The sequence below is a fragment of the Musa acuminata genome, chromosome BXJ3-1, assembly GCF_036884655.1.
Source record: "Musa acuminata AAA Group cultivar baxijiao chromosome BXJ3-1, Cavendish_Baxijiao_AAA, whole genome shotgun sequence".
Taxonomy (NCBI): Eukaryota; Viridiplantae; Streptophyta; class Magnoliopsida; order Zingiberales; family Musaceae; genus Musa; species Musa acuminata.
In genome coordinates, this window is record NC_088349.1 from 9,244,962 (window position 1) to 9,272,857 (window position 27,896).

At 36.3% G+C, this 27,896-nt stretch overlaps 4 protein-coding genes across 9 annotated transcripts; 2 read left to right on the forward strand and 2 right to left on the reverse strand.

The window, feature by feature from the left end:
• Window positions 1-67: 67 nt before the first annotated feature.
• LOC135628990 (metacaspase-1-like) lies at window positions 68-5,375 on the reverse strand. Its single transcript, XM_065136054.1, has 5 exons — window positions 4,852-5,375; window positions 3,958-4,288; window positions 1,364-1,484; window positions 389-595; window positions 68-290 (listed from the first exon to the last, which is right to left on the reverse strand). Exons 1-5 carry the CDS (start codon window positions 5,234-5,236, stop codon window positions 231-233), a joined length of 1,104 nt encoding a protein of 367 aa, XP_064992126.1. The 5' UTR covers window positions 5,237-5,375; the 3' UTR covers window positions 68-230.
• A 3,909-nt stretch (window positions 5,376-9,284) lies between these two features.
• LOC135629500 (tubulin-folding cofactor A-like) lies at window positions 9,285-13,415 on the reverse strand. 3 transcript variants are annotated; one of them, XM_065136950.1, is made up of 4 exons: window positions 13,248-13,415; window positions 11,919-12,077; window positions 9,689-9,775; window positions 9,285-9,615 (listed from the first exon to the last, which is right to left on the reverse strand). In XM_065136950.1, the coding sequence occupies exons 2-4, from the start codon at window positions 12,069-12,071 to the stop codon at window positions 9,517-9,519; spliced, it is 339 nt and encodes a 112-aa protein (XP_064993022.1). In that variant the 5' UTR covers window positions 12,072-12,077; window positions 13,248-13,415; the 3' UTR covers window positions 9,285-9,516. The 3 variants fall into 3 exon arrangements, with proteins under 3 accessions (XP_064993022.1, XP_064993023.1, XP_064993021.1); XM_065136951.1 differs by having other exon boundaries at window positions 13,206-13,413; XM_065136949.1 differs by having other exon boundaries at window positions 13,253-13,411.
• Window positions 13,416-13,517: 102 nt separating this feature from the next.
• LOC103992998 (cytochrome c oxidase-assembly factor COX23, mitochondrial) lies at window positions 13,518-17,670 on the forward strand. Its single transcript, XM_009412932.3, has 3 exons — window positions 13,518-13,700; window positions 15,977-16,050; window positions 17,450-17,670. Exons 1-3 carry the CDS (start codon window positions 13,544-13,546, stop codon window positions 17,495-17,497), a joined length of 279 nt encoding a protein of 92 aa, XP_009411207.2. The 5' UTR covers window positions 13,518-13,543; the 3' UTR covers window positions 17,498-17,670.
• Window positions 17,671-18,193: 523 nt separating this feature from the next.
• Window positions 18,194-27,743, forward strand: LOC135629499 (leucine carboxyl methyltransferase 1 homolog). Of its 4 annotated transcripts, none has more exons than XR_010493250.1 (14): window positions 18,194-18,386; window positions 20,813-20,901; window positions 21,009-21,151; window positions 21,445-21,492; window positions 21,735-21,816; window positions 24,184-24,286; window positions 25,109-25,229; window positions 25,318-25,365; window positions 25,706-25,789; window positions 25,866-25,930; window positions 26,126-26,177; window positions 26,305-26,343; window positions 27,036-27,183; window positions 27,370-27,743. XR_010493250.1 is itself a non-coding variant. In XM_065136947.1 (14 exons), the coding sequence occupies exons 1-13, from the start codon at window positions 18,280-18,282 to the stop codon at window positions 27,160-27,162; spliced, it is 1,074 nt and encodes a 357-aa protein (XP_064993019.1). In that variant the 5' UTR covers window positions 18,196-18,279; the 3' UTR covers window positions 27,163-27,183; window positions 27,370-27,743. The 4 variants fall into 4 exon arrangements, 2 of the variants coding, with proteins under 2 accessions (XP_064993019.1, XP_064993020.1); XR_010493251.1 differs by having other exon boundaries at window positions 18,195-18,386; window positions 27,380-27,743; XM_065136947.1 differs by having other exon boundaries at window positions 18,196-18,386; window positions 27,070-27,183.
• Window positions 27,744-27,896: the final 153 nt, after the last annotated feature.

Genomic DNA, 27,896 nt, shown 5'->3' on the forward strand with positions numbered 1-27,896 from the left:
AACAATAATCCTAGTTCATTACGTTAATGAGTCCATGCATAGGTGTAGTCTTCTTTTATGCATGCTATAGAAAGAAATGTCATATTTATAGAAGAAAAATCCTACACACCGATGTCAAAGAAATCGATAAACCCTCGTAAGATGTTTCTCGATGTCAGTCAAATGAAGCAAAACATGTGCAAAATCAATGACAACAGAAGACACTTCAAGTGCAAGAGAGAAGATACACTTTACAGAGAAAATGGTTTTGCATAAACATCGAACATTTCATTGGATGTCAGCTGCGGCTCCTGCAACAAAACTTGAGTTAGGAAAGTTTTGCCTAAAATCTGCATTTGTCAGCTCTCATGCTTCATTTGTGATGTGTGTTGCAGTAACAAGAACATACCTGTCTCAGTGTGCCAGGCATGCTACCTCCAGTCAACAACATGGTGATGAGTGAAGTGACAGGCCCTCCGGAAATTGCATCGCCAGTGCTTCTTATGGTGGATCTCATCGAATTCAGTATGCTACCATAAGTTGTCCCATGTCCTCGCTCAATGGCTTGGATGAAACAGTAAGTCATGGCACCAGTAGAGGTAATCCCTGACAGAGCCTGCAAATGTGGTACACAAGGAAATATTAGTACAGATTTGGTTTCATCACAAAACCATTACCAATGCAGAATGATGCACCCATAAATTCAAGAGACTGTGTAGAATCAAAATATGAATATGGGAAAAAACTTTTTCACTTCTCAATTTGTCTCCTCTATTGAATTTAATCTTGGTCAGTTCATTGCTAAAGATTTCATAAAGTAGACAAGGTTGACATTTTTAATTAGAAGTAGAAGAAACAACCTGATAAAAAGATTACCAGTTGCAAGTTACATGGTTCTAGCGACGAAACTCAAAAACTGCAACCGAAGCAAATAAGTTAACAATAACTGCTTCTCTGAGACAGAATCAACTGAGCACTGAGTTTGCATGGTGTCAGTTCTAAAATGTAGTATCTGACTGAAAGGTCATTCACTGCTAGTAATCTCTAATTTCAGGGATTATTTTTAGACAAGGGCTCTTAAGTATATTATTTTTAGAGAAGGGAACTTAACATATAATTCAACCCAGCTTTCAAAGACAAAATCAGGTTTTTTGGCATACTAATCAAATGGAAGTTCCAGCTAACTAATTCCTCCTGAAAAATCAACTAGTTATTGCACTCAAGTAAGATTCCAGAATATATTGACAATTTAGGTTGGAAACATACTGGTTTAAAAAATTCATTTGGATTTGGCACTTATTAAAGCTCTCACTAAGGATTTAATGGCTTTGAAACCCATGCTTAACCTAATTATTGACTACAGATGCAAGCAATGAAAGTTTACCGAGGTATCTGCAGAAGTTTGATTATCATCGCAACCACTGAATGAGATGACTTCTCCACCACTAGTACCTTTCCAAGCACCATTTCTTGGGCGATGATCTTCCCATGCATACTGCCCACTCCTAAACCAGTGAAGAAAATTAGCTAACATATCACTGAGACAAAAATTCACAAGGGCCAAATGCTTTTTGTTTGTTGAGAAAATTATAGCCAATTACCATCATCACTAGGATGCAACCTGTTCCACTGCCACATGCAAAATAAAAATGCATCATGGCACTGAAGTGATCAGCAACATATAATGAAGAGAAGAATCAGTTGACTGAGAATTTTTCAAGTTGGAAAATGATGTAGACTTGACGCTGATTGTGACATAATTATTACATATCTTCTTTGATAATCTCTCCTTTTTTTCTTTCTTAGGTTCTATGTTCTCAAGCATTTTGAAGCACAGATAGAATAATACTAAAATTGGCATCATATGTTTTCATCCATACACATGCTACAGAAGAGAGGAGATGGTGTTCTAGATATTGCTCAAATATACAAAGCCAAAATGTGTAATTAGATATGACAAGCTATTATGATAAGAGAAGAAACCACAGATAAAACTATTGAATCTCCTTAGTTATGTTGAGCATTCATCTCTCACCAAAAATGGGGGAAAGGCAGCTAAAACAGATATCAGATATTGCTCAAATATACAAAGCCAAAATGTGTAATAAGATATGACAAGCTATTATGATAAGAGAAGAAACCACAGATAAAACTGTTGAATCTCCTTAGTTATGTTGAGCATTCATCTCTCACCAAAAATGGGGGAAAGGCAGTTAAAACAGATATCAGATATTGCTCAAATATACAAAGCCAAAATGTGTAATAAGATATGACAAGCTATTATGATAAGAGAAGAAACCACAGATAAAACTGTTGAATCTCCTTAGTTATGTTGAGCATTCATCTCTCACCAAAAATGGGGGAAAGGCAGCTAAAATAGATATCAGATATTGCTCAAATATACAAAGCCAAAATGTGTAATAAGATATGACAAGCTATTATGATAAGAGAAGAAACCACAGATAAAACTGTTGAATCTCCTTAGTTATGTTGAGCATTCATCTCTCACCAATAATGGGGGAAAGGCAGCTAAAATAGATATCAGCTAAATCCTACCACCAACACCCAACAATCTACCAGTATGATTATAAAGAAAAAGTTCTAAGAAGCCAACATTTTGAATTATTTGGTCGACATGATTTAGTAGTTTATATGCTTCCAGGAAAATATGAAATCCTTGAACCCAAAGAAACCTTGATTTAGTCCCAAAGTAATATCATTATATGGAAATTGTTATCTTAATTTATTAGATTGGAAAAACAAATCACCAACAGCTCGACCATAATAGAGGCGACTCAAACAACATGCTGCATCTGATAATGCGAAGCCATTATAATTAGACAAGCACTTATTTTTCCAAAACAGTTTGGCCCCACCCTTCCAATATAATTTCCAGGTCCAGGATTTAGGACATGCAGTACATCTATAAATCAGACTTGTCTGAGTTATAAAACTCAAGATACCAAGATTCAGCATTCAGAATAAAGGGATCAAAATTTTGGGCATGGCCTGAATTCTAAACTGCATATGTTTAAGGGAAATAGACTTAGAAAAATAAAACAAATATATGATGGAGGCATCTATGAAATTCCATGAAGCACTGCTTCAGGACACTCATTTGACATGATGTGGATATGCCATTGCATCAAATCTTGTAGGATATGATATGCAGTAAATATGGCAATAGAAGGTATCTTAATTACAATATAATGTGTGGAAAATCTTCACATTTGTTTAGAGTTTTCAAATATCTGGTCATAAGTCATGATAAATCAATACATATCTATTAACGGGCATCCTGACAAATAACATATTTTTTGAAAACTGAAGAAAAGGTAACAAGGACCTGTAATGACAAATACAATTTGATGCTCAATGCAAACTACATGAAGCAATACATTTAATCATATATTCATCTTGTCCATCATTAAAAGATCAATGTTAAAAAAAAACATAGTGTTCCTTGATTTATGCATGAAATGTGACCCAACTATCCTAGAAGCATTTATTTTGTAAATAGTCTAAACTATCATAGACTTCAAGAAATTATCCCACATGTATTTGAGAACGATCTGATGAGAACAATATATTGCAGAAATCCAATATAAAAGGTTTGGAGTTTTTTCACAGAATAAACTATAATAATCATCAATTCACTGCCACTTCTCTGCTCTTGTTTATATTTCTAATATTGAGAAGACTAGAGTGAATACTGATGGATTTATTTTAAAAAGAAACATGGCTGACTGTAGAAAAGAAATGATATCATAAGTTTTAGTTTAATATGATAGATCGATGTAGAGATAGTAACAGAGATAGCACATAATTCTCATGGCTCATGGGAAAAATAGTAAAGTCCTTTGAAGGAAATGCAGTACAACGAATATCACTGGCACAGAAACTAGGAAATAAAGGAAAAAGAAGCTTTTTTCTACAAACAAAAATATAATCATGACAACCTTAATATACATCACTGACCTGTTCATTCTGCAAAGGTAAGATAGATCTAGCATAGTGCCACTGTGACAAGCATCTATAATAGCATGAAGCTTAACTCCACGAGGAAGCGGCCTGACCATGGTTGCATTAATTTCATTATCGACGATCATTCCTTGTGTTTCAAAGTCCACAGGACAAAGAGTTTCATCATAGCCATCTGCTTCTTCTCCACTGTAGTCTCTTTGTTGTGAACCATGGCCAGAGTAGTGGAATATCAAAGAGTCACCTGGTTGACAACCTTGTACGAGCCAATACATTGCCATTCTTATATTATGTTTGGTTGGAATCTTGTATGGATCTCTTTCGTCCTCTGCAAAACAGCTTCCAAATTATAAGAGGTTAGAAAAGTCGAAGATGTAGGATGCAAACTCAAGATCATAGATACTCAAACCCAAAGTCTGACTGAAAAATGAACTATACTTTTTGTTGTGAACAAACTTTCAATTGTTCAAAAAAATCTCACATCTTGGGGGGAAAAAAAAGATACATCAATTCCATGTGACAAGTAAGCACTGGATTATCAAGTACAAGTATATGCCCTGAAATTTAACATGGGCTTAAATGTCAACTATAGTTTTCCTTTTTTGTTTTGGAATAATGACCGGGTGTTCTATAGTGAATTACTTGGGTAATTGATATGTAATGTCTGCTAGATCCACAATTAATCCAGAGTTTAAGTTCTAGAGAAATTGCATGTTTGCCGCTATGTCTACAAACATGCTTCGTATAGTTGACTTCAATTTCTAGGATAGAAATAAGAAATATAGACGGAGCTTATATTAGTGATTGGAACCAAACCATCCAAATTCTGAGAGATCTACGGTTGTCGTTAATGATGGCCTGAAAGAGGAGAAAAGATCATGGTAGTAGTACCAGTTAGCATGATGATGCTGGACTCGGGGAAGCCGAAGCGATTGATGAGGAGGTACTTCATGCACTTGGCATCATTTATGCACCCCTTCAGCTCGCTCCGGGTGTTCCGATACGTGATCCCGCAAATCACCGCTTTCTTCCGCCGACCGCCGCCCGGCATCGGCGGCGGCGCTAGCCCCCAGGACGGCGGCGGGAGCGGGGCGGGGCCCGGAGGCGGAAGGGAATGAGGAGCCCCAGGAGGCATGTGGACGCTCCGGGGATCGGACACGTAGGTGATGGCCCTGCAGATGGCGCATCGGATGGACGACGCCCCCGGCGGGAGCTGCAGCGGGGTGTGGCAGTGGGAACAATTAATCAGCATCATCGTTGCATACGGCCCGAACATGATGAGGCGGACGGATCTGATCGAGAAGAAAGAGGCTCGGAGGGAGCGCCCGTCGGTGGAGAAGATGGGAACGGAGGAGACGGAGGGAGGAGGAGAAGCAGATGACGGAACGCAGTGGCGGAGTTGACGCGACCCGTTGACGTCTATTGGTTCTCTTTTTTTATGTTCTGGAAAATACAAATACGCGCGCCTCTGATCCCGTCCAAAAACTCTGTCGTCCTACGCGATTCGAGCACAAACGGACACTGCGGGGCCCATAGATGGGGTATTGCACCGTGGCACCACCAAGGTACAAACTGGGACGAGTGTCTTGGGGAAATGTACTGGGGACCTAAATACATCTAGTACAATAAATAAATCAATTAAATTATAAAAACCTTCATATATGAGCAATTTCTTTTTTTATTTTTTCTTCAATTAGTATTTTTATTTATTTTACAAAATATTTTTTTCTTAAAAGATGAAATTATCGTTCGCTTCTTCCTTATCGATCGTCGTCTTTGTCCTATCGTTAGCTTTTTTTTGTCGAGTCATATTCACTCCCATCATGCATGTATATGTTGAACATATATAAGAATAAGAGGATGATAGGAGTCAGGGATGGGTTTGAGCCTAAAGTTAAATCCAACTAGTCAACATCTTCTCTAACACTTATCATAACGTCGATGATAGTCATGAGAACTTGTATTAGATCTTCAACGACAACGAAAAGAGCATGCGAGTGAGGAGGATAACAACCGTGAGATAGAGCAAAGACAATGATTAACAAATAAAGAAGGGAGAGGATGCGAGAACTATAAAACTTCACGAAAGACTGAGATGACAAACAACGATGAAAGGTAGAGATAACAACTAACGAAATAAAGATAAAAGATGAGGGGTAATTATATCTTTTAAAAGATAAGAAACACTTTATATAAATAAATGAAAAAGGGATACTAATCAAAATAATAATAAATATTATTATATTGTGGCACGGCCTAGTTAAGTGCATCTAGTGAAATTAATTAATTAAAAATATAAGAAGCTTCATATATAGTGTTTCCTTAGGTGTTAAATTTCCATTCATATTTATTTCTAGAAAAGGTATCTCTAAATTTGTATTCTCAGTCCTATAAAAATTAATAGATTTTTGAATCCACTTAAATTGAATATCTATAGCAAAACTTTTATTTTGAGAGGTAATTAGTTTGTAATTTAATATACATATCAATTACTTCAATGAAGGTGGTGAGATGATGGTTTTATTCGAAAACATTTTTAATATGTATTTATAGAAAATAATTTAATTGAATATATAATTATAAAATACTTTGAGTGTTTGATAAATAATAAATAAATATTATTTTTAAATATATATTATGATTTTATTTCAAATTTAAAAAAATTTTACTTCAAAATGTTATCCGATTTGTTGGTTACATGAGGTTGTACACAATAGGTGTCTCTTCTTATAAGATCTGCTCTATATGACGTCATATACGTAGGTGGAGAATTGTGTTCCCTGTCGCGATCAAGATAGCTCGTATTCTTTGATTGGCATTTAAATCTGTCAAGTCGTCCCATCAAACATCGAATTAATGGACGGTTCTGATGAAGGATTGAAATGCTCCTAGTAAAAGTGTGATTGGAGCGTATCCCATGTTCTTTAAGATTTGAAATTATTGTTCTTCGTAGGACCACTATCAATTTGCTATCAAATCGTCTCTATCGACACATAGATTAATGTAATATTATACCGGTGATAAATCTCAGTCTATTTATGAACGGCATATACACCATAATAAAAATATATTTTTTTAAGAAAATAAAATTCTGCTACTCGAGTTGAGGAAAAATTACACTTTGACTACTGCTGCTGTGCCAGCAGGTCTAATTCTAGCCTGACACGTTCGTCGGTCAAAACTTTCAGATAATTGACCTGTCGACATAGAAGCACGTTTGACTAATCTTGATCAAATTCGCGTTCTCAATGAAGAAAACGTTGACTTGATCATAATTATGCTTAAGACATATATTATAATGATACGTAGATAGAACGATACGGTTAATGTCAATCTAAATGATAAAATTATTTAATTTTACATTAGTTGAAGAGTATAAAAATGAAGGATTCATAAGTCCGTCGAGTCTTTCTTACCGTTAAAATTAGTTTTTAGAGTTTACATATTTTGAAAAGATAAACTTATTATCTAAATTAGATAATTCCTCGTAAACTCATTGGTCAAAGGGGAACACTCTCTTTTTACGAGATCCTTTAATGATCAAATTAATAATTATGAATAAAAATAATATATGAAAAGTTTAATTTTATATAATACTTATTTTTGTAATTATCTAGAGGAGTCATGACAAAAAAAATTATCCTTAGAGGGTATGTTGATATGTCATATCCAATTGATCCTAAGTGATCGAAAATAATTATCATATTATTTGTCTCTTGTTATGCTTTAGTGTAAGGTATTGTATGCACAAGAACGCAATGTTTATCTTGGGACATCGACTATTATTGCTTGCATCAAATCAAATAGTGGTTAAGAGACATTTCGATCAGTTATGATATGATAAATACTTTGTTATGATATAGGATAGATACTTCGTAAATCAAAAAATGTTTTACTTGATTATGATATGATAAATACTTTGTTATTTATGTTGCATAGATATGATACTTTATTCGGTTAGGTAGCATTAAATGTCTTGATGCTTATGTGTTAGGCAAATATATCATATATAAAAATATATTTTATTTAATTAAGATATAACATATACTTTAATTTAATTTATATGAGTTGAATGAATGCATCGAAATGTCTTGCCTGGTTATACAGCATCAAAGGTCTCGATACGTCATACATTATGAATTATTTTGCTTAGGTAGGATATATCATGCGATTTGACATTTGTTTTCAGAAATGGATATGTTTGACCACAACATATGTTCGATACATCATGCGATCTGACATTTGTTTTCCGAAACATTTGTTTTCCGAATGGATATGTTTGACATGCATCACACATTTGCTTAGGTAGGATATGTTGGATTAAGGAGATGTTTGACCACAACAATCGTTTAAAGCACTAAAAGTCGATTTGAATATATCAAATAGAACAGTTAAAAATGGGTTAATCTTATTCGATTAATCGATTTGTAATTTAATATGTATGTATATATATATATATATGTATTTCAAATAAACCAATTCAATTTGGTTGAATCGAATCAGAATCTTAGTTCAATTAGGTTAATGTAATAAGATTTATGAAATTATAATATGAAAATTGAGTATTTGAATCACTAAAGGCTTAAAATAATAAACTCAATTGTATTGATATTTTTTAAATTAAAATAAATTTGATTCATTTTAAATCGGTTAATCAAATCGAAAAAAAAAATCTCATCGAATTAAAATTATTTATAATATTTAAAATTAAATTATCGATGAATTAATTCAGACCACGATTTGATAATGCTGAGAGATATCTTCTTAAAAACTAGGGTGGGGTCGTATAGCTCACTTAATCAAGTCGGGCGAGCTTTGACCGATTCAAATACGCAGCGTAGATGACGTGAAACTGCGCAGATGGCTGCGATCTGATGCAGGTGAACGAATCTTAAAGTTTGAGAAGAGACATTTTTAAGCTTATCCTTGAGGGTTGGTCAACCAACTTGCTCCAAATACGATCAGGTTGGGCAGCATGCAATGCGATCAAGTCGAGCTTCGGCCTTTGAGAATGAATCCAGATAAAGTCGGGCGGTCGCCTCGCACGAGTACGGGTGAACCTTTTGACTTTGGAGATGCACATCGTGATTCGTGCGGTTTTGCTTTGTTTTTCGTATTAGATAGGACTTGATTGTCTGATGTATTATTCGCCATTGTCATCTGAAGTGTGATACGCATCGTTAGTGGGGAGTCGGATCCAACCTCGGGTGTATATTGCCCCTGCATAGAGTGTGATACGTATCGCAAGAGTGCACACAGTAAAATTTGCAAGCATGTGGCCTTCCTTTTGGTGCACAGAAATCAGCAGATTGTGATTGCTAAGATTCACCAAAAATGATTGATAGATAGATAGATAGATAGATAGCTTTTGCACAAACATTCACACCCAAAGTTTTCATGGGCATCTTCTTCCCAGCGGTGAACAGATTCCTGGGAAGATCACAACACAAGCTCAAGTTTCAGAAAATGTAGAACTCGACAAGCAAAAGTTGTTTCGAGGCAATCAACACTAGACAATATCCGTAGTACAAGCACTTCTTTTTGTTGTTCTGACTTCTAAGCATCTGCTGCCTGAAAAAAAGCTTCTACATCTGCGATGATGGTATCAGCTTCCTCTATCTCCACCCCTTGCTGGTTCGATTCCTTTATCTCTGCCTGGAGTATTAAAGAGGTTTAATCAACAAGACTAACATCACTATCTCATATTTCAAAATAAAGTTCAACGTACCAATATTCCTTTCAAATCGGCAAGGGAAGCTTCCAGTCGTTTGTGGCAATCAGGAATCATCATTCTCGACTCTGCCAAGACATTTTCCTGCTCATTGGAAACAATGCATTAGTCAAGGATTTGATGCAAATGAGTCAGATCGAGTCAATCAGCATGTGTGAGATTGGTCTCATTCCGAGGTCAACTATGCAGTTCAAGTGTAAGGAAAAAACCATTTCTAACTGCTCCTTTCATAATAAACTCAACCATATATTTCACATCAAATTTAAAGTCCTGGGAAATGTAGCTCTATCAGTTGCAAGATCATCACGATCAAAGTACATAATATTTTCTACAGTTTAAGAGAGTTGGTAACCAGCATTGAAGTCTTTGTTTTAGCAATTGGATTTTAGTGTGGATTTTTTTCCCTTTAATGTCTAAATCGATCTTTCATTGCTCAAGTGCAGGATCACAGTCTTTTCAATGTTTAAGAAATTGTCCACACAAAATATCCTCTAAATCCTAAAATAGATCACAGCGAAATTAAGAAACCAGAAGTATACATCTATAAATTCAAAACTACAGGTTATTTTGGGAAACTAGAAAAATCCATCTATGGATGCAGTGCATCTAATTTCAGCACATTAAGAATTTTTTTATATATTTATTTTTGTAAATTTTAGATTTCATGAATTTAATATCCTTGTTGTAGTTTTTTTTAGTTTTAATTAGTAAGATAGGGTTTTTTTAGCTAGGTGTTTCAGTTGGGAATATTCTTGGGTATCTTTTATCTTGCAGAACAAGATATGTCAACCTAAAAACCTATAACATGACAATATGATTCATCTTCAATTAAATTTTCTTCTTCAAGGGATATCATTCAGGGGGCACATGCAGTCTTGTTTATTATTTCCGTCTCAAGTGATGTCAGAGTAGGAGATCGTTTGATCCGATTGGTGATAGTGATGAAAATTGGGTCTGTGCCATCTGGGATATTATTTGCACTGAGAAAGTAATGTTTCAGGCTGCAGAGTAGCACATGCATCCATTAGATTGAACCAAGCAGATGTCTGAGGAAATTATGAAAAAAGTTGGACATTTGTGTTGGAGCCAACAAATATCATTCTTGGCCAATATGTTGCAAGACCACTTTCTGGAAGACCATGTAAAGTTGCTATGCGGGAGAATTGGAAGAGGAAAATTAAACTTTCGATTATGCAATATAGACCACAATTGCCTGATGAAGACAATAGGATCCTCATCAATTTCACAAAAATATTGGGTGCATTCTACAAAGAAGAACCAATATAATAGCTGATAGTCACAGAACTTCCTATTTATATGTGGTTGACTATGGGGCATAGATCCGGTTGAGTAGGCTCCACAAAATATTCAGCAGAACTTCATGATATTAACAAGCATAATAAGTGATCTAAAAGGTAAGTTGGATAACAGGACTAATTTGCAGTTTAAGCTCATCCAGAATACATTGAAGGAGTTGACATACACTTGAAAATAAAATATTTACTATAGAATCAATGTTCAAGTCTAAGTGTAAGTGAGAAAAAGAAACACTTAATAATCATTAAATAACAATGAAATCTGCACAACATAAAAGATTCATATATAAATACAAATCTAATTATCCACGCTTGTAATCATAGTAAAGTGATAGCATGCAAAGAAAGTCTAAGATACAATTGGAAAAGCATGTATATTGGAGAAAACCACATTTCAAAGATACAAAAAGTTTTCTATTGTCAGAAAGGAGAGTGTTGACTTGTGTATAAGCAAGAGATGAATGATTATCAGCACCATGGTTCGTCTTAGTGGTTTGTACCGATGTACCCACCAGTTGTCGATACGATATATCCTGAGCTGTACCGAGCCATACCAAGTGTACCGACACATGGTACATGGAGATATACCGATGTACCGCATGTACTAGTTTCCTATCGGACCAATACGTATCATCCATACCGAACGATACACCACAGTACGGCAAATCTTGATCAGCACTCTTATAAAAAATTTATAATAACTAGAGGCCGCAAACAATTGTATCGAATGATGAAGAAGAGAGTTGTAGCAAACACAAAGTGCTTGCTAACGTATAAGAAAGAGCCGAGTCACGAGTGATTCTCAACACTTTTAAAAATTCTATGATAACTACAGACTGCAAACCATTGTGTCAAAATGATGGAGAAGAGAAAGTTGTAAAAACACAAAAACATAAATTATAGCAAACTACCTGTTGCTTAAGATCATAAGGGTCAGCACCTTTTTCCTTCATATCAGCAGTTTTGGCAGCTTCTCTGTCAACTTCTTTCTCATAAGACTGAAGCTCCTTAAGGATGCGTTTGCAAGTTGCTGTCTTGATCTTCAGATTTCGAAGGGTAGCCATATCAAACTGCAAAAACAAATCCTTTTCTCAACTCTAATACTCAACTAAATGATTAATCAAGTCCTACAACATCTCTTTAAGATATACCATGTGAAAATCAATTCTCTCAACTCTAATACTCAACTAAATGGTTAATCAAGTCCTACAACATGTCTTTAAGATATACCATGTGAAAAACAATTTGAATAACAGATCTCTTAGCAAATACCAGAAGTAGAGTTCCTACAAGGAAAGCAACTACAAAGCTCTTCTTCGTTCAATTCCAGAATTAATTAAAATACAGTGTAAAAAATTAAGTCCATCAAACTAATGTCTGGATACTTGGAGAAGACCTTATTACCCATTACGAACTCTAGCCTCCCAGTCCTTCAATGCACTGACAACTATTTACTCTAAAAAATAATAATTAGATCAAAAATTAAAAAAGCAGCACTTATAATCATGGGAAATACTAAAAACCCAGTAATTTTAATCACTCACTTGAATCCTAAAGTACTACAACTGGAAGTGTCAAAAACCTATGGATAACCAATAGAGAATATAGACAATGAATATTAGATTTAAGTGAATATCAATATGCAAGTGACAACTGAAATCACTAACAAATGCCACTGATCAAATAAACATTTTAGTCAAAGACGGATAACTCTAGTTAGAAGCTATTGTTCACATAAGTCCCTCCATGTACTTTTCTCTAGTTCTGGTCAATTAAACCCAGTCTAACCCATGGAGAGACCCTTAGTAACCTAAGGTCCATTCCAAATCAACATGACTTGGCAATAAGAATACTAGTCAGGAGAGATGAAGGACATACATGGTAGATATGCTTTGTTTACGTAAGAGAAAAATAATATCTTTAAAGGGAAAAAATGCTCTACTAATTGACAGAGTTGAGAGACTATTGCACAAAATTCGGGAGACTTGAGGAACTAAGACAAAAAAAAAAAAAAAAAGCATCAAACACTTCCTGATTCTAATCATCCAATGTAAAAATGTAAGTAAAAGTGAACAAGGAAAAAAAATCCCAACTTCCCCCCCAATGCCTCAGTCTCATTGCCACTACACAAACGGATCCGGAAGAAATCAAGAAACCAATAGCAAGGGATGAAGAAAGAGGCAACTTTCAGATCATACCATGACAAATATGTAATTGGACGAAGAGAGAGAGAGAGAGACTTCACTTCTTCGAAGGAGCGAGGCCGAGAAGGGTTGTGATCCGCAATGAGGTGACGATGGATCGAGGCAGAGTGGCGCCGGCAACCGCGGTTGGGGTAAAGAAAATGCCGGAGAACAATCAGAGCCGAGGGATTTGTTCTTTCGATACAGCTGTGTCTGTAAGCAAACCGAGCGGATAAACGAACCAAACCTTATCACGCCATTGGGCCGATCCGGTTCGTTTCTTTGTTGGTTAATCAAAACCAACGCGATTCTATCCGGTTCAGTTCCTTTCTTGGTCACAAAAAAGGAACCAGATGTCTAGTCGTTCCGGTCCCAAACCGTGGGATCCCTTCGCGATGGCCGCATCGGGCTCCTCCGCTCCTCTCCCTGCGTCTTCTGCCTCGCCATATCCCAGCGTTGCTAGGCTCGCCGACTCGCCTTGCTTTCCCCAGTACACCGCTTCCCTCAAATGTGAGTCTCCCTGTTCCCGTTGAATCTTCTACCTACTTGTATGCGCATATTTTATTGCACTATAGCCCGTCGCAGCTGTTGAATCTTGTTGTGCGCACGGCAATGGCCCTTGTCCCTGTACTCGAGTCTCTGAAGGTGGATGGAAACAATCTGGCAGATTTGAGCTGGTGCTTGCGAGAATTATGAGGTTCTTGTTTCGTTTGGATGATTGCCCTAAAACTGTATGTCGATGTGGACCCTGGCTTCCAAAGTCTAGACGACTTGTGCTGATGCATAAGGAAAAACTTGGAATTTCTTCCATGGTGGAATCCCTGAGAAAACTTTAAGACTTATAACTCTTAGGTGCTACCCGTATTAGATTGTACCTTAAGTGTTAGGCCTAAATTTTCTTACATTACTCCATGCAACAAGCGTAGGCTAGTGCTTAGCTTCTGTAGAAGTTACTTGACAGTCATGTGATTCATCTGTTACTCAAAGATTGATACACCATTCTCCACTTTTTTTTTTTCTGAAGAAACAATCATTTGAACACAGTGGCATCTGAATAAAAGCCATATTCTACGATCATAACTTTAGTCCATTAAGGTTTTGAGGTATCTGAAACCCCTTATTCATTACCCTTGAGGATTATGAAACTATGGGACTAGCTTGTAGCCTTGGATGATATTCCTTTAATTGTAAAGTATATTGGTGGGAGGGTGTTGACATGAACAAGACATAATTTAGATTCGCAAACCTGATGACTATTTAAAAATTAGGATGCCAGAGACAAATATACATCTTTATAAATTTATATAATTCTGTATATAAGGATTTATTTAATAAAATTTAGATGATTTATGACTATCATGTATGTTATTTATGAATTATGATCACATAAAAAACAATTTACTCACAAGATCCTTTAAAGCATACACAATTTTCAGGAAATTATGTACATATTTAGTTAGGTAAAAATGCAAAATGCATTAGCTTCGTACTTAACATACCCAGGACATTGGTATACCTGTTCCACACATGTTCCATATATTTATGTAAATAATGTGATGATATAGGTTTATTTGCAGTTTCCAACAATTGTCCAACATGGATATGACATTGGCTTGTCAATCATTTTAGGTGTCCGTGCTTCATAGTTTATTTTATATTTGTTGTTAACCTACTAAAACGTAAAAAAAGAATAAAATACTATAAACTCCAACCGACTAATAAAAATCCTGCATAACTACCAATCAAGTTCTCAATTAAGCGATCAAGATTTAAACTACAGCATATGAATCATAAATTTGTCTAGGAAAGTTTTAAGTTCTGCATATTCTATGCATACACTCATTCTGTAGACCTCAACTGTAAGAGCAATGAGAGTCCAGGCTTCACAAGCTATGTGGTTTTTCTAGAGGCCTTATATTCCTTCCTGTTGGAGCGTTTGTTCATTTCCACCTCTTCCTCTTCCCAGATGGATTCAAGCTTTCTTTGCTTAGAGGAGACTTTCTCATTTAACCTTTCATTAATTTCACTGAATTGTTTATTCCAAAGACTAACTTCTACTACATCCTCATCATTCTGACTTTTACAGGAAGATTGTAACTTTTGATTCCACCCAAGTCTTGTTTACATGCAACTTTTGATTCCACTTTTACATGAAGATTGCTTTTTGCAAGGGTCAGCAACATCTATGTCCGATTTTCACTCTCATAAAATCAATTTCGTCAACCACAACCACACACCGATAATCTGCAAACAAAAGCACTTCTCTAGGTGCTCAAGGTTCATAAAAGTACAAATATAAAAGGTGGCAACCATACAGAATGTTCTCAGTTAGAATTTTCTTCAAGCTCTTGATAAGGTACCATGTGGTAAAGGAAGTGTGTGGTTTTGGCTAGGAAAAGGCACATCCAAATGGCATAAAAGATGATATCTCTTAATTTGCTGAGAACTATTAAAATCATTGGGAATGGTATGCCTTCAATGGAAGCAGTGGGGACAAGTAGTCCTTTTGACTGATACCTTAGTCAAGAGTGAACATGTAAAAGACCAGACTTATAGATGCGTCAAAAGAAAAAGGACTTTACTTTTTTGGGTTTCACAAGGTTACATCTGATAAACAGTATTATTGTATTAGCTATTAATACAAACTTCTTATAGGAAGCATTTTATAACAATATGGAAGAAGTTTTTTAAATCTTTCTTTGGCTATCTGCACTATCCTCTATCTACATTACCTTTTGTTTGGCCTCCATTTTTTACCTTGTTAATCATTGAGGTATTATTTTTAGGTCTCGAGGATAATTCTGACAAGAGCAAATGTCAGCAGGAATTTGACTATTATAAAGAGTGCAAAAAGAAAGAGGTTTGTCATTTCTTCTCTTTGTTCACACTTTTTTTTGGCATCAGTTGGAGAACCATGAATATCAGAAGCTGTTGGTATAAAGGCCATTTGTAGATTCCATCTCTTTCTCTTAAACCATCCATGAGAATTGTGGCAACAAAAAATGTCGTGAGGCAACTATGTAGATTAGGCATATTCTCATAGCTCAAGCCACTGATTAAAAATTTAACAAATTTCTAATTTTAACCCCTACAAGGTATCCATTTTTAATAATAAATTTGCTAGACATTTTAAGTAATTCTGAGGCCAAAATTTTAAAGAACAAATGTAGTTTCTTCGCTCTTGTCATATGCAAAATGAATATAATTCAAAACTTTTGTTTTTTGACTTCTACAATGTCTTGCTTTTCTCTCTAAAGCAAATAACCAGCGATTTGGCATTTGTTCATCCTCTTTATTGATTGCAAACCAAGTAAATACCCTAGTATGATCTTCGGTGTTTTTTGGATTTATGACAACTAAAGCAGCATCTTATATCTGACCTAACAAAACTACACAACCCAATTACAGTTCAAGAATTGGACAATTCCATCAATTGCGGGAGCAAGTGATGTGTGCTTTCATTTGGTTTATTTATTAATTGAACAGTTTTTGGTAAAGTTCCTTAGATTTAGGGAAGTATGGGATAGGCCTTCTGTGCAATGGGGTTTTAATAAGATTAACAATCCAACAAGCAGACAGTTCGTCTTTTTTCCCTTTTATGGGCAACTAAAAGACACAAATATCCATCCTGATATTTGATATTTCATTTATTTTACAGAATTATATTGTCCCTATAAGTTGCTGCAAGCAACATTTTTCTTTTGTGTAGGTCACGTTCTCAAACTTATAGCTGCCATCTTAAGAATATTGAGCATAATCATGAAACCTTTATTTTCCACATTTATCTCCTAGGGAGGCTACATTATCCTTTACACCTTACTGCTATTATGTCTGATGTTTTTGGAGTGAAAGAGCCAATTGATCCTGGGAATTACGGCCAGATCAAGTTAGTGTGATAGGCCATGCCACTAATTATAACGTGCATCGTGGTTGGTTGCTTAATCATTCATGTTCTACTAAGTCCCTATCTGGAAGAAAAGGACTTTTAAATGTTTTCATTCGGCCATCGGTTGTTGGTTATAATCTGCTTTGATGCTCTATCAACTGATCAAAGCAAATAGCTTTCATACTGCATTCAGTGATATGTACATTTAAAAGGTGAAAAATAGGTTTTGGGATCAAGCAGCAATTTGGATGAATCATGGAGATTTGCTGTTTTAATCTAACCTTTTCTGAACTTTGTTGCTTTGGAAATCATTTCTGCAAATGTTGTTTTTATATGGAACTCTCTCATTGACGTTTCTGGTTCTTCATGGCAGAGGGAGGCTAGGTTAGAACGCAACAGGAAGAGGTCCTTTTTCCAGTAGGAATGCATACGGTGCGTCCTGCAATAAGGTTTCACAGCAATACAATGGCCTGCACGAGTCTTCTGCTCGCAGAACACTGTTGGAACTTTAGTGGGTCGCATATCTGATAGCTCTGTGGAATAATTACTGGAAACAACTATGAAAAGAAACACCTTTTATGTTGTTTCCCTATACATTTCCAACTCTGTTCGTGGTTGATGCTGTTATTTCTTAGCTTGTATGCTAAATAACTTTGACGCATTGCTTCTTAGATATCATCGAAGACGGAGAGGGGTTGTTTTGCTGCAGCTGGGCGCTATACCGGTGCTATCAGTGAAGTCCTCCACTTGATATGGTATAAGGCATCGATCTCATGCGACACTGTACTCAACCAGAAAAAAAAGAAATAATGCGACACTGTTTCTTTAGTTGTTCGTTTTAGCTACATGGTGTTTTGCATACGCTCTTGGCAGCGCTGTGGTTTTCACCACGGTCACTAATAGTTAGTTAAAAATGTAGAAAATTTAAATACATCGTTACTTATTTACATCATTATAACTGTCAATAGGTTTGAATTTTAAAAGGGATAAATATCACAATCTTAAAGAGGAAAATTAATATAATTTTTCATAATAGATAAAAGTAATAAGAATAATATAAATATAATCCAATTCAATTACGGAATAAAACGACCCACTCAATAAATAAAACGGGTTCGTTCTGCACGACGAATCTTGTATTCGAATGCAGACCGCACCTCCGAGAGGGGAAGACACCAAAGCCTGAGGTGAGGCGAGAGGCTGATGGACAGAAGCCGTGGGCGTGGAGGCGATCCCCACAGCAGCGGCGGCGGCAGCAGCAACACCGCCGCCGTTCAAGCCACCAACGATGACGCTGCCGCCAGTAAGCTGTGCGTAACTTTACTCTCTCTCTCTCTCTTGGATGAGGTGCAATGAAAAAAGAAAACCCAACCCGTGATGCCGATGAGGATTTGCTCGATCCTAAGCTTTGTTTGTGTCAAGGTCACTGGTTCTCGCTCGGTTTCTTTTTAGAGAAACCACGATCTGATGCGACAAGGATTTATACAGTGTGTACATAGATGATTGCTAATTGGTGGATCGATTGTGGAATTGTTGTAATTCTTAACGTAATTTTGTAGACTTGAATTGCTTTTCGCGGTTCTAGAACTTTACCTGATATTTTATTTACATCCAACCCTAGTTTTCTGTGATCGGTTATTCCTGATTTTGTCGATTGCGATGGATTTCGATGGCTTCTGCGAATTCAGATCATTTACGGAAGATTTCTGACTGGGATTTTTCCCCGAAAATGCGATTAGCGTTGGGCATGATTGATCCTAGCACTGATTAGCCAATCTTACATTTCTTTCGCAAGGCTCTCTTACCACGCTTATCTTCAACCAAGTACTTAATAAGTTTAGCTAGTTGCATGATATGGTTCCTGTGCGTATCCACAAGTAAAGGCGTGAGTCTGGTTTTTTTTGCTGTTTGTCATTTAAATACAGTTTTATGGTTTACTTTTATGAAGGAAAGTGATAAAATAGGCCACTTCCTCTCAGTGCTGCTCCCTCCCTCTCCTGTAGCTAGGTGGGCTCTCATATCTTCCCCTCATGTAGCTTGAGGGAAGATACAAGTCCATGTGAGAAGAAGGACCTCGTTTACAGGTTGGAAATGGCTAAAAAGGGCTTATCTGTGTTATATGATGTTGTGTTATTGTTATGCTTGGGTATCAGAGCGTGCAGATTCTATATGCTGATCTTCCAGGCTTGTCTAGTGCATTGCTAGGACTTCTTTTTTTTTCTCTTTTCCTTTGTGGCTTACAATTTTCTTTGAAAGAGTTTATTCTGTAAGAGATGGCATTTCACAAAGTGTAATCGACCCACAATACGGATCTAGGTAGCCAGCTCCTATAGTTTGGAGTCATACTCTATTCTTGGCCTAGTTGGGAAGACAAAGTGACTTAGTACCGGTGAAGAATTCTGAATGGTCTTATTGCTACAACTGAAAACTTTGTGATGAAGAATTCTTGCCAGGACCATAAAAGGATTCTGTGGTTGTGAGGAACAGAACAACAAATCATTTCTTCTGGATGATATGTCGTCTAAGTTTCCCTTTGTAGAGGATGTGAATTTTCCAAAACACACTATCAACCATATTTTGTGGCATATGAGTTAATAGCTAGAGCTAGTTTTGTTATATATTTAATCTTGAGCACATCATTGAGATAACATGACCATACTTAGGTTAGACTGAAGAAAAATACTAGCTGGAATTGCCTTTTTGCAACCTAATGACACTTGTCTTGATACAAGAGTTTCGATATGCTTGGGATGAGATCTGCAGGGTTGTAGGATGGAATATGCTGAGAAATGACCAGGATCAAGCGTTGGAGTGGATGATGAAGTTGGATATGCTTGAAATAGGCATCAGTCTTGTGGAAGTGTTGCTATTGAGGTAGAGTTGAACTCAGGTGAGAGGGCTTGGAGGGTTCAAGGAAGGCTTCACAATCCCTTGCTCGTTTTGGTGCAGGGATGCTTGAAGGCTTATATCATAGCGAAATAACACAATAATTATATGAGGATCTCTCATGTGCTGGTGTCGACGCCTCATCATCAATGTATATGCCATTTAGAACGGATCAGCAGCGGCATGTACCATCCATGCCATCTTTTGCAAATACAGACAGGGAAAATATAAAAGAATTCTCTAATTTTATATTTTACGTAATTTGAAGCTTTATAAGCTTGAAGAGTACTGGTCAATGATATCATGGCTTGACCCTCTCTTCTCTTTTTTCTTTTTGTGCAGTGGTAATTATAGTTGGCCTATCATTTCAGTGGTTACCAGCAAACGAGTCTCACCTTAAATAGGAAACCTGTTGAGAATCTACCAAAAACCTATCCAATCCCTTAAACTAAGCAGCCCAAGAAGTCAGTAGCTTTCCCAACTTGCCTAGATAAGAATAAGATAACTGACAGTAATTAGCAATAGCTACTCTACTCTATGTAGATGACACTCTAGATTTTTTCCAATTCTTAAAATAACACCATGTTATCCTAGTGGAAAAATTATGTTAGACTTAAGTATAAAATTTTCCTTGACAAACCAACATAGTAATGTTGTCTATCCATGATGTTAGCCTACATAATGTAAACTGCACTCTTTTTGTGTGTGTTAATGCTAGCTTATGCCTTTTTAATTTTGGTCCTTAGCAATGATAGTTACTGTAGTCTGTTCAGGGATATGATATATATCTTATTGTAAATAAAGAATTGTAGAGATGACTTGCATTAATTAAATGCCAATGTTTCTGCAGGTCTTGTGTAAAAAAAGGATATATGAAGGATGAATATGTCCAGCTATTTGTTAGAAGACCTGTAAGGAGAGCACCCATAATCAATCGTGGTTGGTTTAGCTGCCACCAGAATTGATTTAGTTCTTTCTTTACCTCTGATTTTTCCTTTTTAACTTTTGATGCTGTTTTCTGATGGTACTGCCACTGGCATTTGAAGGATACTATGCTCGTTGGGCTGCTCTTCGAAAGCTTCTTCTTCAGTTTCTCAAATCTGAGAGAAAGACGGATGACAAAAATCAGACAAAGAAACAGATACTTTCTCTCGGGGCTGGCTTTGATACAACCTATTTCCAGTTGCTAGTATGTGATGAAATTTTTTTCCCCAGACAGTTAGGTTGATTTTATTGATCTATCATGAGAGCAATTCCTTGTTTATTCAACATCAAGGAAAATGCATATTGCTTTTTTTATCAAATAATTTGGTATCCTGTAGTATCTATACATCATTGTACTTGTGGTATGGCACAGTTCAATTCAAATTCAGTATATTGGATTCTCAGACTTGCTTTCTAGATTCTCTCATCTTGCTTGGACTGTCAGCCATGTCTACATTTATGTTTTTGGTTTGATTTTATATGTTCTATTTTTTACAGGATGAAGGGATTGCACCATATCTGTATGTTGAGCTGGATTTTAAGGAGGTGTGTTATTTTGTGCATTTACAATATTTTGTAGATAATGTGGTAGTTCACTTATATGCCATACTGTCATTTAATAAGGTGCAGGGTGTCTAGCTTTTCTGTAGCATCCTCTCCAGCTTTTATTTAGTTTTTTTTGTTTGATTTTATTTTCTTTAAGCTTTCATCATCTTATCAGCTTGTTATAAATATCACACCAGCTTGAAAAAGAGATCATTTGACTTTTCTAATTAATTATGCATCAGGTCACCAGTAAGAAGGCAGCTATCATAAATCATTACAGTCAACTAAGGGACAAGATTGGGCCTGAAGCTTCTATTTATATAGGTAAATTACCTGTGGTCAGTAGCTAAATGGAATATTATCTTTTCATTTGCAACATGTTATTCCTTTAACAGTTGTAATTCCTTTTGTGTCACATTGGGTATGCAGAGAAGAGTGTCATGAAGTCCATCTACATATGCTTGGCTTTTACTTTTGGGAAAGAGTTGCTATTGTTTTGCCAATGTTAGAAGGCTCTGGTAAAGAAGAAAACTGGAAAGTATTTGTTTTCTGTGAGGCTGGGGAAGGGTATCAATGTAGAACTAGAAGACAAGCAAGTTCATTAGGTTGCAACGTGAATTATTATTTATTGTAAAATTTTATTATTCTCATGTGAGAAGTTGAATGTGCATAACAGTGATTTAAATAAGCGCCCAAGTGCACGCCTAGGTGCTCGGGCGAGGCAAGGCGAGGCATGAGCGCCTCATGGGTGGATCAGGCGGCGTGCTTCTATGAGGTGCTGCCTGGGCGCTCGCCTAAACCCAGGTGTCAAGCACCTCGGGCAAGCGTCTGATTCAAATAAAGCAACTGACCTAGACTTTTAAGTCTGGTTCGGTTCAACAGTGGTTAGTTGATTCGATTGAACCAACTAACCAGTTTCTTACTCACAAAAGCCACCCCTTGCACGCTTGCACGACCCCAAGCCATCCTTAGTGCTGCTTCTGCCTCCGCCACCGACGCTTTCTGTTATTGCCTCTTCAGCAGACCAAGCCTTCCTTTGTCGTCGATGGACAAGTCCGATGGCCTAGCAAGAGCCCATAGCTTCCTTCCGTTGTAGCTCTGTGTGCAGTTCCTTCCACTGTCGAAGGAGAGGACCGTAGGTTCCTCCGCCACCGACAAACGCCCTCTGGAGCTTTCGCCATTGCCGTTGCTACTGTTCACAACTTCCTCCATTGTCGTGGCTATCTTAAACTGAATCCTCTACCGCTGTTGTTGTCATCCGCAGAGCCTTCTCCTTCCCCACTTTCCACTGTCGATTACACTTTTATCCCTCTCTACTATTGTTAACAGTTCTTTGCTCCCCTCTAACTAGTGTTAACAGTAAATAATATACTATTAATAGTAGATTGTTAACCTATACAAAGTAATCTCTATTTAATAGATTGATGATATGCTATTTAGATTTAACATTGTTAATCTTTGTTTATTTAAAATATAATCATATTTATCAATTATATTATATGTTTTTTATATTTTTAATATTTTAGAGTGTCTTGTTTCGCTCGGATGAGCACCTAGCATCTCAGGCATTTTGGGACCTCGGTGCTTTTTTGACACAAAGTTTTCTAAATCACTGGTGTATAACATGGATGTTGATAGTCAAGCGGTTGTAAACAATTGATTATTAGTGTCATGACTTGTTCCCTAGTGGGACCTCCGTGGGTGGATTTTGTTTTTGATTATGAATTTACACAAGATGAAGAGTGAATGGAGTTTATGAGGTCACTGTCAATGTAGGATCCAGAGAAGATCAGTATACACAGTCTAACTGCTACGAGTAGGTCTTACTCCTACAAGTAGAAAGGTTGTTTCTGTGACTCAAACCTGATCACTTAGGTCATAGAGGAGCAATTTAACCATTCCACCAAGACTTGTTGTCTTATTTACACAAAAGAAAACATACATATATGGGCAAATAAAACATTGTCAACAAACGGCAACTAAACTAATAAATTATTTTAGTGGCAATGATCACAAGTGGATTTTAAGCAAACTGTATTTAACCAAAAACTGTTATGTAGCCGATTTTTCATGGTTGGGTGGAGTTCTAGGATCACAGTCCTACCACTCATGATTTCTTTGTGGTAGGTAAAATGATAACAATAGGGAACGAGCTAAGTCAACCAAGTAATAAATGCTTCCATAATGTGTATAATCAGCCTCTTATTGTATACATAAAAAATGCACACGTAAACAGATTACAGCAATGTTTTAACCAGAAGAGTACCAGTAGGGCACCATCCATGCAGATGTTTTGCACACTGATAAAACTGAATAACACTATAGTGGATAGTTGCGATCAACTTTATATGTTTTGCAGCTTTTACCAATTCATTAAATTTCTTTTTCCTAAACTCACAAAAATGGAAGTTGAGTATCTTTGGAAAAAGCCAAAGAAACATTATAATGTCCTCTGTTCTTTTTGTACCAATATGTTTATGAAGGCTACTCTATGTGAATACCAATTAAATGCAAGTGGTTGCATGTTTTAGAGGATAAACCTTTTATGGTGTCAGGCTGTCAGCTTTCTTCATTTTTTTTTACAAGAGCTGCATAAGTTAGTGTAAAGTTTCTTTATACTAGGATTTTATTTATCTAAAGAAAAATCTTTTCTATAATTCTCTGTTCAGAATTGGGCTTTTTTTTTTTCAGAAAGAGGTGAGGTTCTTGGCAACCATTACAAGCTACTTCCCGCTGATATACGAAATATCCAAACTCTAGATGATGTGATGCACCGAGCCCAATTGGATCCTAGGTATGTCTCTCCATATTTCTTTTTGTTTTTCTATTCTCTCTTCTGTGGATTTCAAACATATGCTAAATTTAGATAGTGTTACATGGACGATCGTGTCAATTTAAGCCAGACACTTATCAGACAGATTAATCATATGACACCAAATAATATGACGATATAGGAAGTACATGTTTTGATAATAAGACTTCTTATGAACTTCTAATATGTTACATATTTACAACATTACATGATAAGCACCAGTTTTTTTCTTTAATTACTCTTTTATTATGTGTCCCTGCATTTTTCATTTTGTATCACTGCCAAATCAGACACTTGGATATACATCTGTATTAGAATCTTGTGTCCATGTTATCGAAACATTGGTTTGTTAGCTATGTTGTGGCGATATTTTTTTCTTAATTACCACTGATGCACATTGTGCCCTTCTGCAGCAATAATTAATTTAACTACAAAAAAATGGACTTCTTTTTGTTCCTTTTCATGTCTTTGTGTATGTGTGTATGTTTTCTTTTCTCTTTTCTTTTTGAAAAGGGTGTTGTTCCACATGTAGGGGAGTTCAAAACTTTATTTCTGCAGAAGCTTTGCTTTGATTATCATTACTGATGTGGCAGAAGTTATATGATACATTGCTTGGCATTCTATGCTTGTTCGTCAACCACATGAGGCATAGATCAAAAATCAAATTCTAGGATCATTGTTCTCAAAAATTAGCACGATCAATCCGTTTAAATAGCTGGACTTTCAAGTTACCAATTTATTTCTCGCTTAGAATCCTAGACATCAATATTAAATTAAACTGGTTCTTTCTGATGTTGTCATCAGCCTGCCAACATTTATAATTGCAGAGTGTGTCTTGATATACCTGGATCCAGATTCAACATGTGGTATCGTCAGATGGGCTTCGAAAACATTCCCAACTGCAGTATTTTTTTTATATGAACAGGTCTTTTACATATAGTTGTATGTTCTCAGCTCTACTTTACATATTCTAGATCAATTGGCATTCAAGTTTGTCACTGATTTCTTCTCAGATCCATCCTGATGATGCTTTTGGAGAACAAATGATCAAAAACCTTGAGGTAATACTGCTATTCTTTGTAAATTTTCTGATTTTTTTTCTGGATTATATGCCATGTATTTTATCTGGCAAATTACACATCATTACAAATTCAACTGTAGTATTTTATAGGATCTGTTTTGGCTAAGCTGACTTAAGATAATTTGACACACATGTCTCATTTGTGTATGTTGTTGATCAGCTTTGGTTGTTGAAAGAGATATAGTTATGTAATTTTGAAGTTTTTGTCGATTGTTCTCATCATCCCTTTTCTGCGTGCACATTAACTTTCATGGTACATAAATAAGAAATTCTGGAACTCTTAGCCAGTGCCAACTGGTACATTTTTTTTTTTAATGAAGAGTCGAGGCTGCCCTCTTTTGGGAATAAATGCTACACCCAAGTTGCAATCAAAGGAAAAACTCTTTATGGATCATGGATGGAAGGTTTGTAACATTTTTTCAGTCATTGGCCTGTATTGATTCCATCGTTCTGACTTCCAACAACATTTGGTGCTTTCAGAGAGCTGTTGCATGGGACATGCTTAGGATATATAATGAATTTATTGACATCCAAGAAAGACGCAGGTAGATTATGATGCTGATACATATTGATCTGGAGTATTGATTTTAATTTGTTACTTACCTGCTCTTCCATGCATAATATGCCCTATTGCATATTGAAGATTACCTTCGTAGATCGTTTTATCCACTTTTATGTTTCATCATAATAGAACTCTCTGTTGGGTTCAGCGTTTTTGTAATGCTTCTATGTTAATGCAGGATTGAACGGCTTGAGTTATTTGATGAATTTGAAGAATGGTACATGATGCAGGCAAGTATGATTTTCATCTAACGGCATAAATTTAAAGCCTGAAATATTTATCCTAACTACTGGCAATTGGCAACCTAGCAATCTGATTAATATCTTCTGAACAAGTTCTATTCTTGTCATCTTCCAGGAGCACTATTGTGTGGCCTTTGCAGTCAATGATGCAGAGGTTAGTGATTAGTTCATGACAGCAAAACATTCTTAAGTATTTGGCCATATTATTGTTATTCTTTCATCTGCCTGTAAAACATGTTTGGTTCTGGAAATTGGCTGTCCATGGACTTTGCATCAAGATAACATAGTGACTAGAGATTGAAGGTGCACAAATTCTATGCAATGCTTTAAGCGTAAAATGAACCTACACCCTGACCGTTGACCATTTGCAAAGCGACCCCTTTATTTAAAAATTGGTCATACAGGTTTTGGAGCTTTCGATAATTGACCTGTTTGATGTTGGCATCTAATCTTCATTCTGATGTGACGTAACTTTGCCTCTGCAACTGACAAAGGTTTAGATAATAAATAGCCACAATTCATCAGTGTGCATTATGTGATGTGAATAACCTGTAAGTGTCAAGTATTCTCACCATATGATAGATACATGTGTGGCTGTCCACATGCCATCTCATATGATGCATACATGACACTTTGTGATATTACAGATGGTTTAAAATGTTATCTCCATGTGCTAAGCAGTGCCCATATGGATGATGTTGAATAATCATGCATGAGTTAGTGGGTCTCTCAGGGGAGCATGCATCTGTCAGCTAATTTGATATTTGAATAATCTTTCTTGCTTCCATGATAATGAAGCTTTTCTATAAAATGTCTTTGATGAAAAGGCCTCTTGCTCCTTGGCAGCTAAATTTGAACTTTGTGAGTGGTCGATGCGCAGGACATGTTCCAGGGTTTTGGATTCTCTGAGGACCAACATGGTGACAACCAATCTCAAGAACCACATCCTGAAGTGAGCAAGGATTCACCATGAGTTTGTATGAGCATGAAACTGGTATGTTTGTTGTATGAGCATGAATTTGCACCAACCAAAAGCAGCATCTTTTCTTACCAGATTTAACCATGTGTGGGTTATGCTTCTGTTTTTCTTTGGTGGTCAATAAACATGTGCTAATTTCCTCAAATTTTGCATACAATTTGTCATATTATATTGTATAATGCTGATAGATAGTGATACTAGTTACATGCAGATTGATAAAATGGAGAACCAACTCAATGATGTGGTCAGGTTCATTCTCTTTAGAGCTACTATTCCACTTGCATTGCCTTGAATACCACTCCTCATTGGCCCATCAGATTGATGTTGAATTGGATGAGTTGTTATGATGGATCCTCATCTGGCCCATCAGATTGATGTTGAATTGGATGAGTTGTTATGATGGATCCTCATCTGGCCATGCAAAAAGAATCTTGGAGATGAACATGAGATAAATGGAGACGATTATGAGAAGTTTTGACTTTTGTATACTTCATCGGTAACAATACATGCAAGAGAGAACTAAAAATGTTACGCATCTCTTGTTACTATTATTACTAAAATTGTCTTTTAAACCATTATCTGCTGTGGCTTCCTTTTTTTTGGTAGGCATTCCATGGTAATGTGTGTCTAATCTATTTGTATTATGCCTGTGATTGTTCAGGGTTATTCTGTGAATTTGATGTTCAGCACTAAGATGGCTCTTAAGTCGTACCGGTTGGTGACACGAC

Coding starts and splice junctions, on each gene's coding strand:
- LOC135629499 (XM_065136947.1), top strand. CDS start 18,280: ATGGACAGAAGCCGTGGGCGTGGAGGCGATCCCCACAGCAGCGGCGGC. Junction 21,152..21,444: donor CAACCTATTTCCAGTTGCTA/GTATGTGATGAA, acceptor TATTTTTTACAG/GATGAAGGGATTGCACCATA. Junction 21,817..24,183: donor TGAAGCTTCTATTTATATAG/GTAAATTACCTG, acceptor TTTTTTTTTCAG/AAAGAGGTGAGGTTCTTGGC.
- LOC135629500 (XM_065136951.1), bottom strand. Junction 9,776..11,918: donor CTTATGATCTTAAGCAACAG/GTAGTTTGCTAT, acceptor TCCAATGAGCAG/GAAAATGTCTTGGCAGAGTC. Junction 9,616..9,688: donor CCGATTTGAAAGGAATATTG/GTACGTTGAACT, acceptor TTAATACTCCAG/GCAGAGATAAAGGAATCGAA.
- LOC135628990 (XM_065136054.1), bottom strand. CDS start 5,236: ATGTTCGGGCCGTATGCAACGATGATGCTGATTAATTGTTCCCACTGC. Junction 1,485..3,957: donor TACCTTTGCAGAATGAACAG/GTCAGTGATGTA, acceptor TCACTGGTTTAG/GAGTGGGCAGTATGCATGGG. Junction 596..1,363: donor AAACTTCTGCAGATACCTCG/GTAAACTTTCAT, acceptor CCACATTTGCAG/GCTCTGTCAGGGATTACCTC.
- LOC103992998 (XM_009412932.3), top strand. CDS start 13,544: ATGTCTAGTCGTTCCGGTCCCAAACCGTGGGATCCCTTCGCGATGGCC. Junction 13,701..15,976: donor GTACACCGCTTCCCTCAAAT/GTGAGTCTCCCT, acceptor TATTATTTTTAG/GTCTCGAGGATAATTCTGAC. Junction 16,051..17,449: donor AAGAGTGCAAAAAGAAAGAG/GTTTGTCATTTC, acceptor TCTTCATGGCAG/AGGGAGGCTAGGTTAGAACG.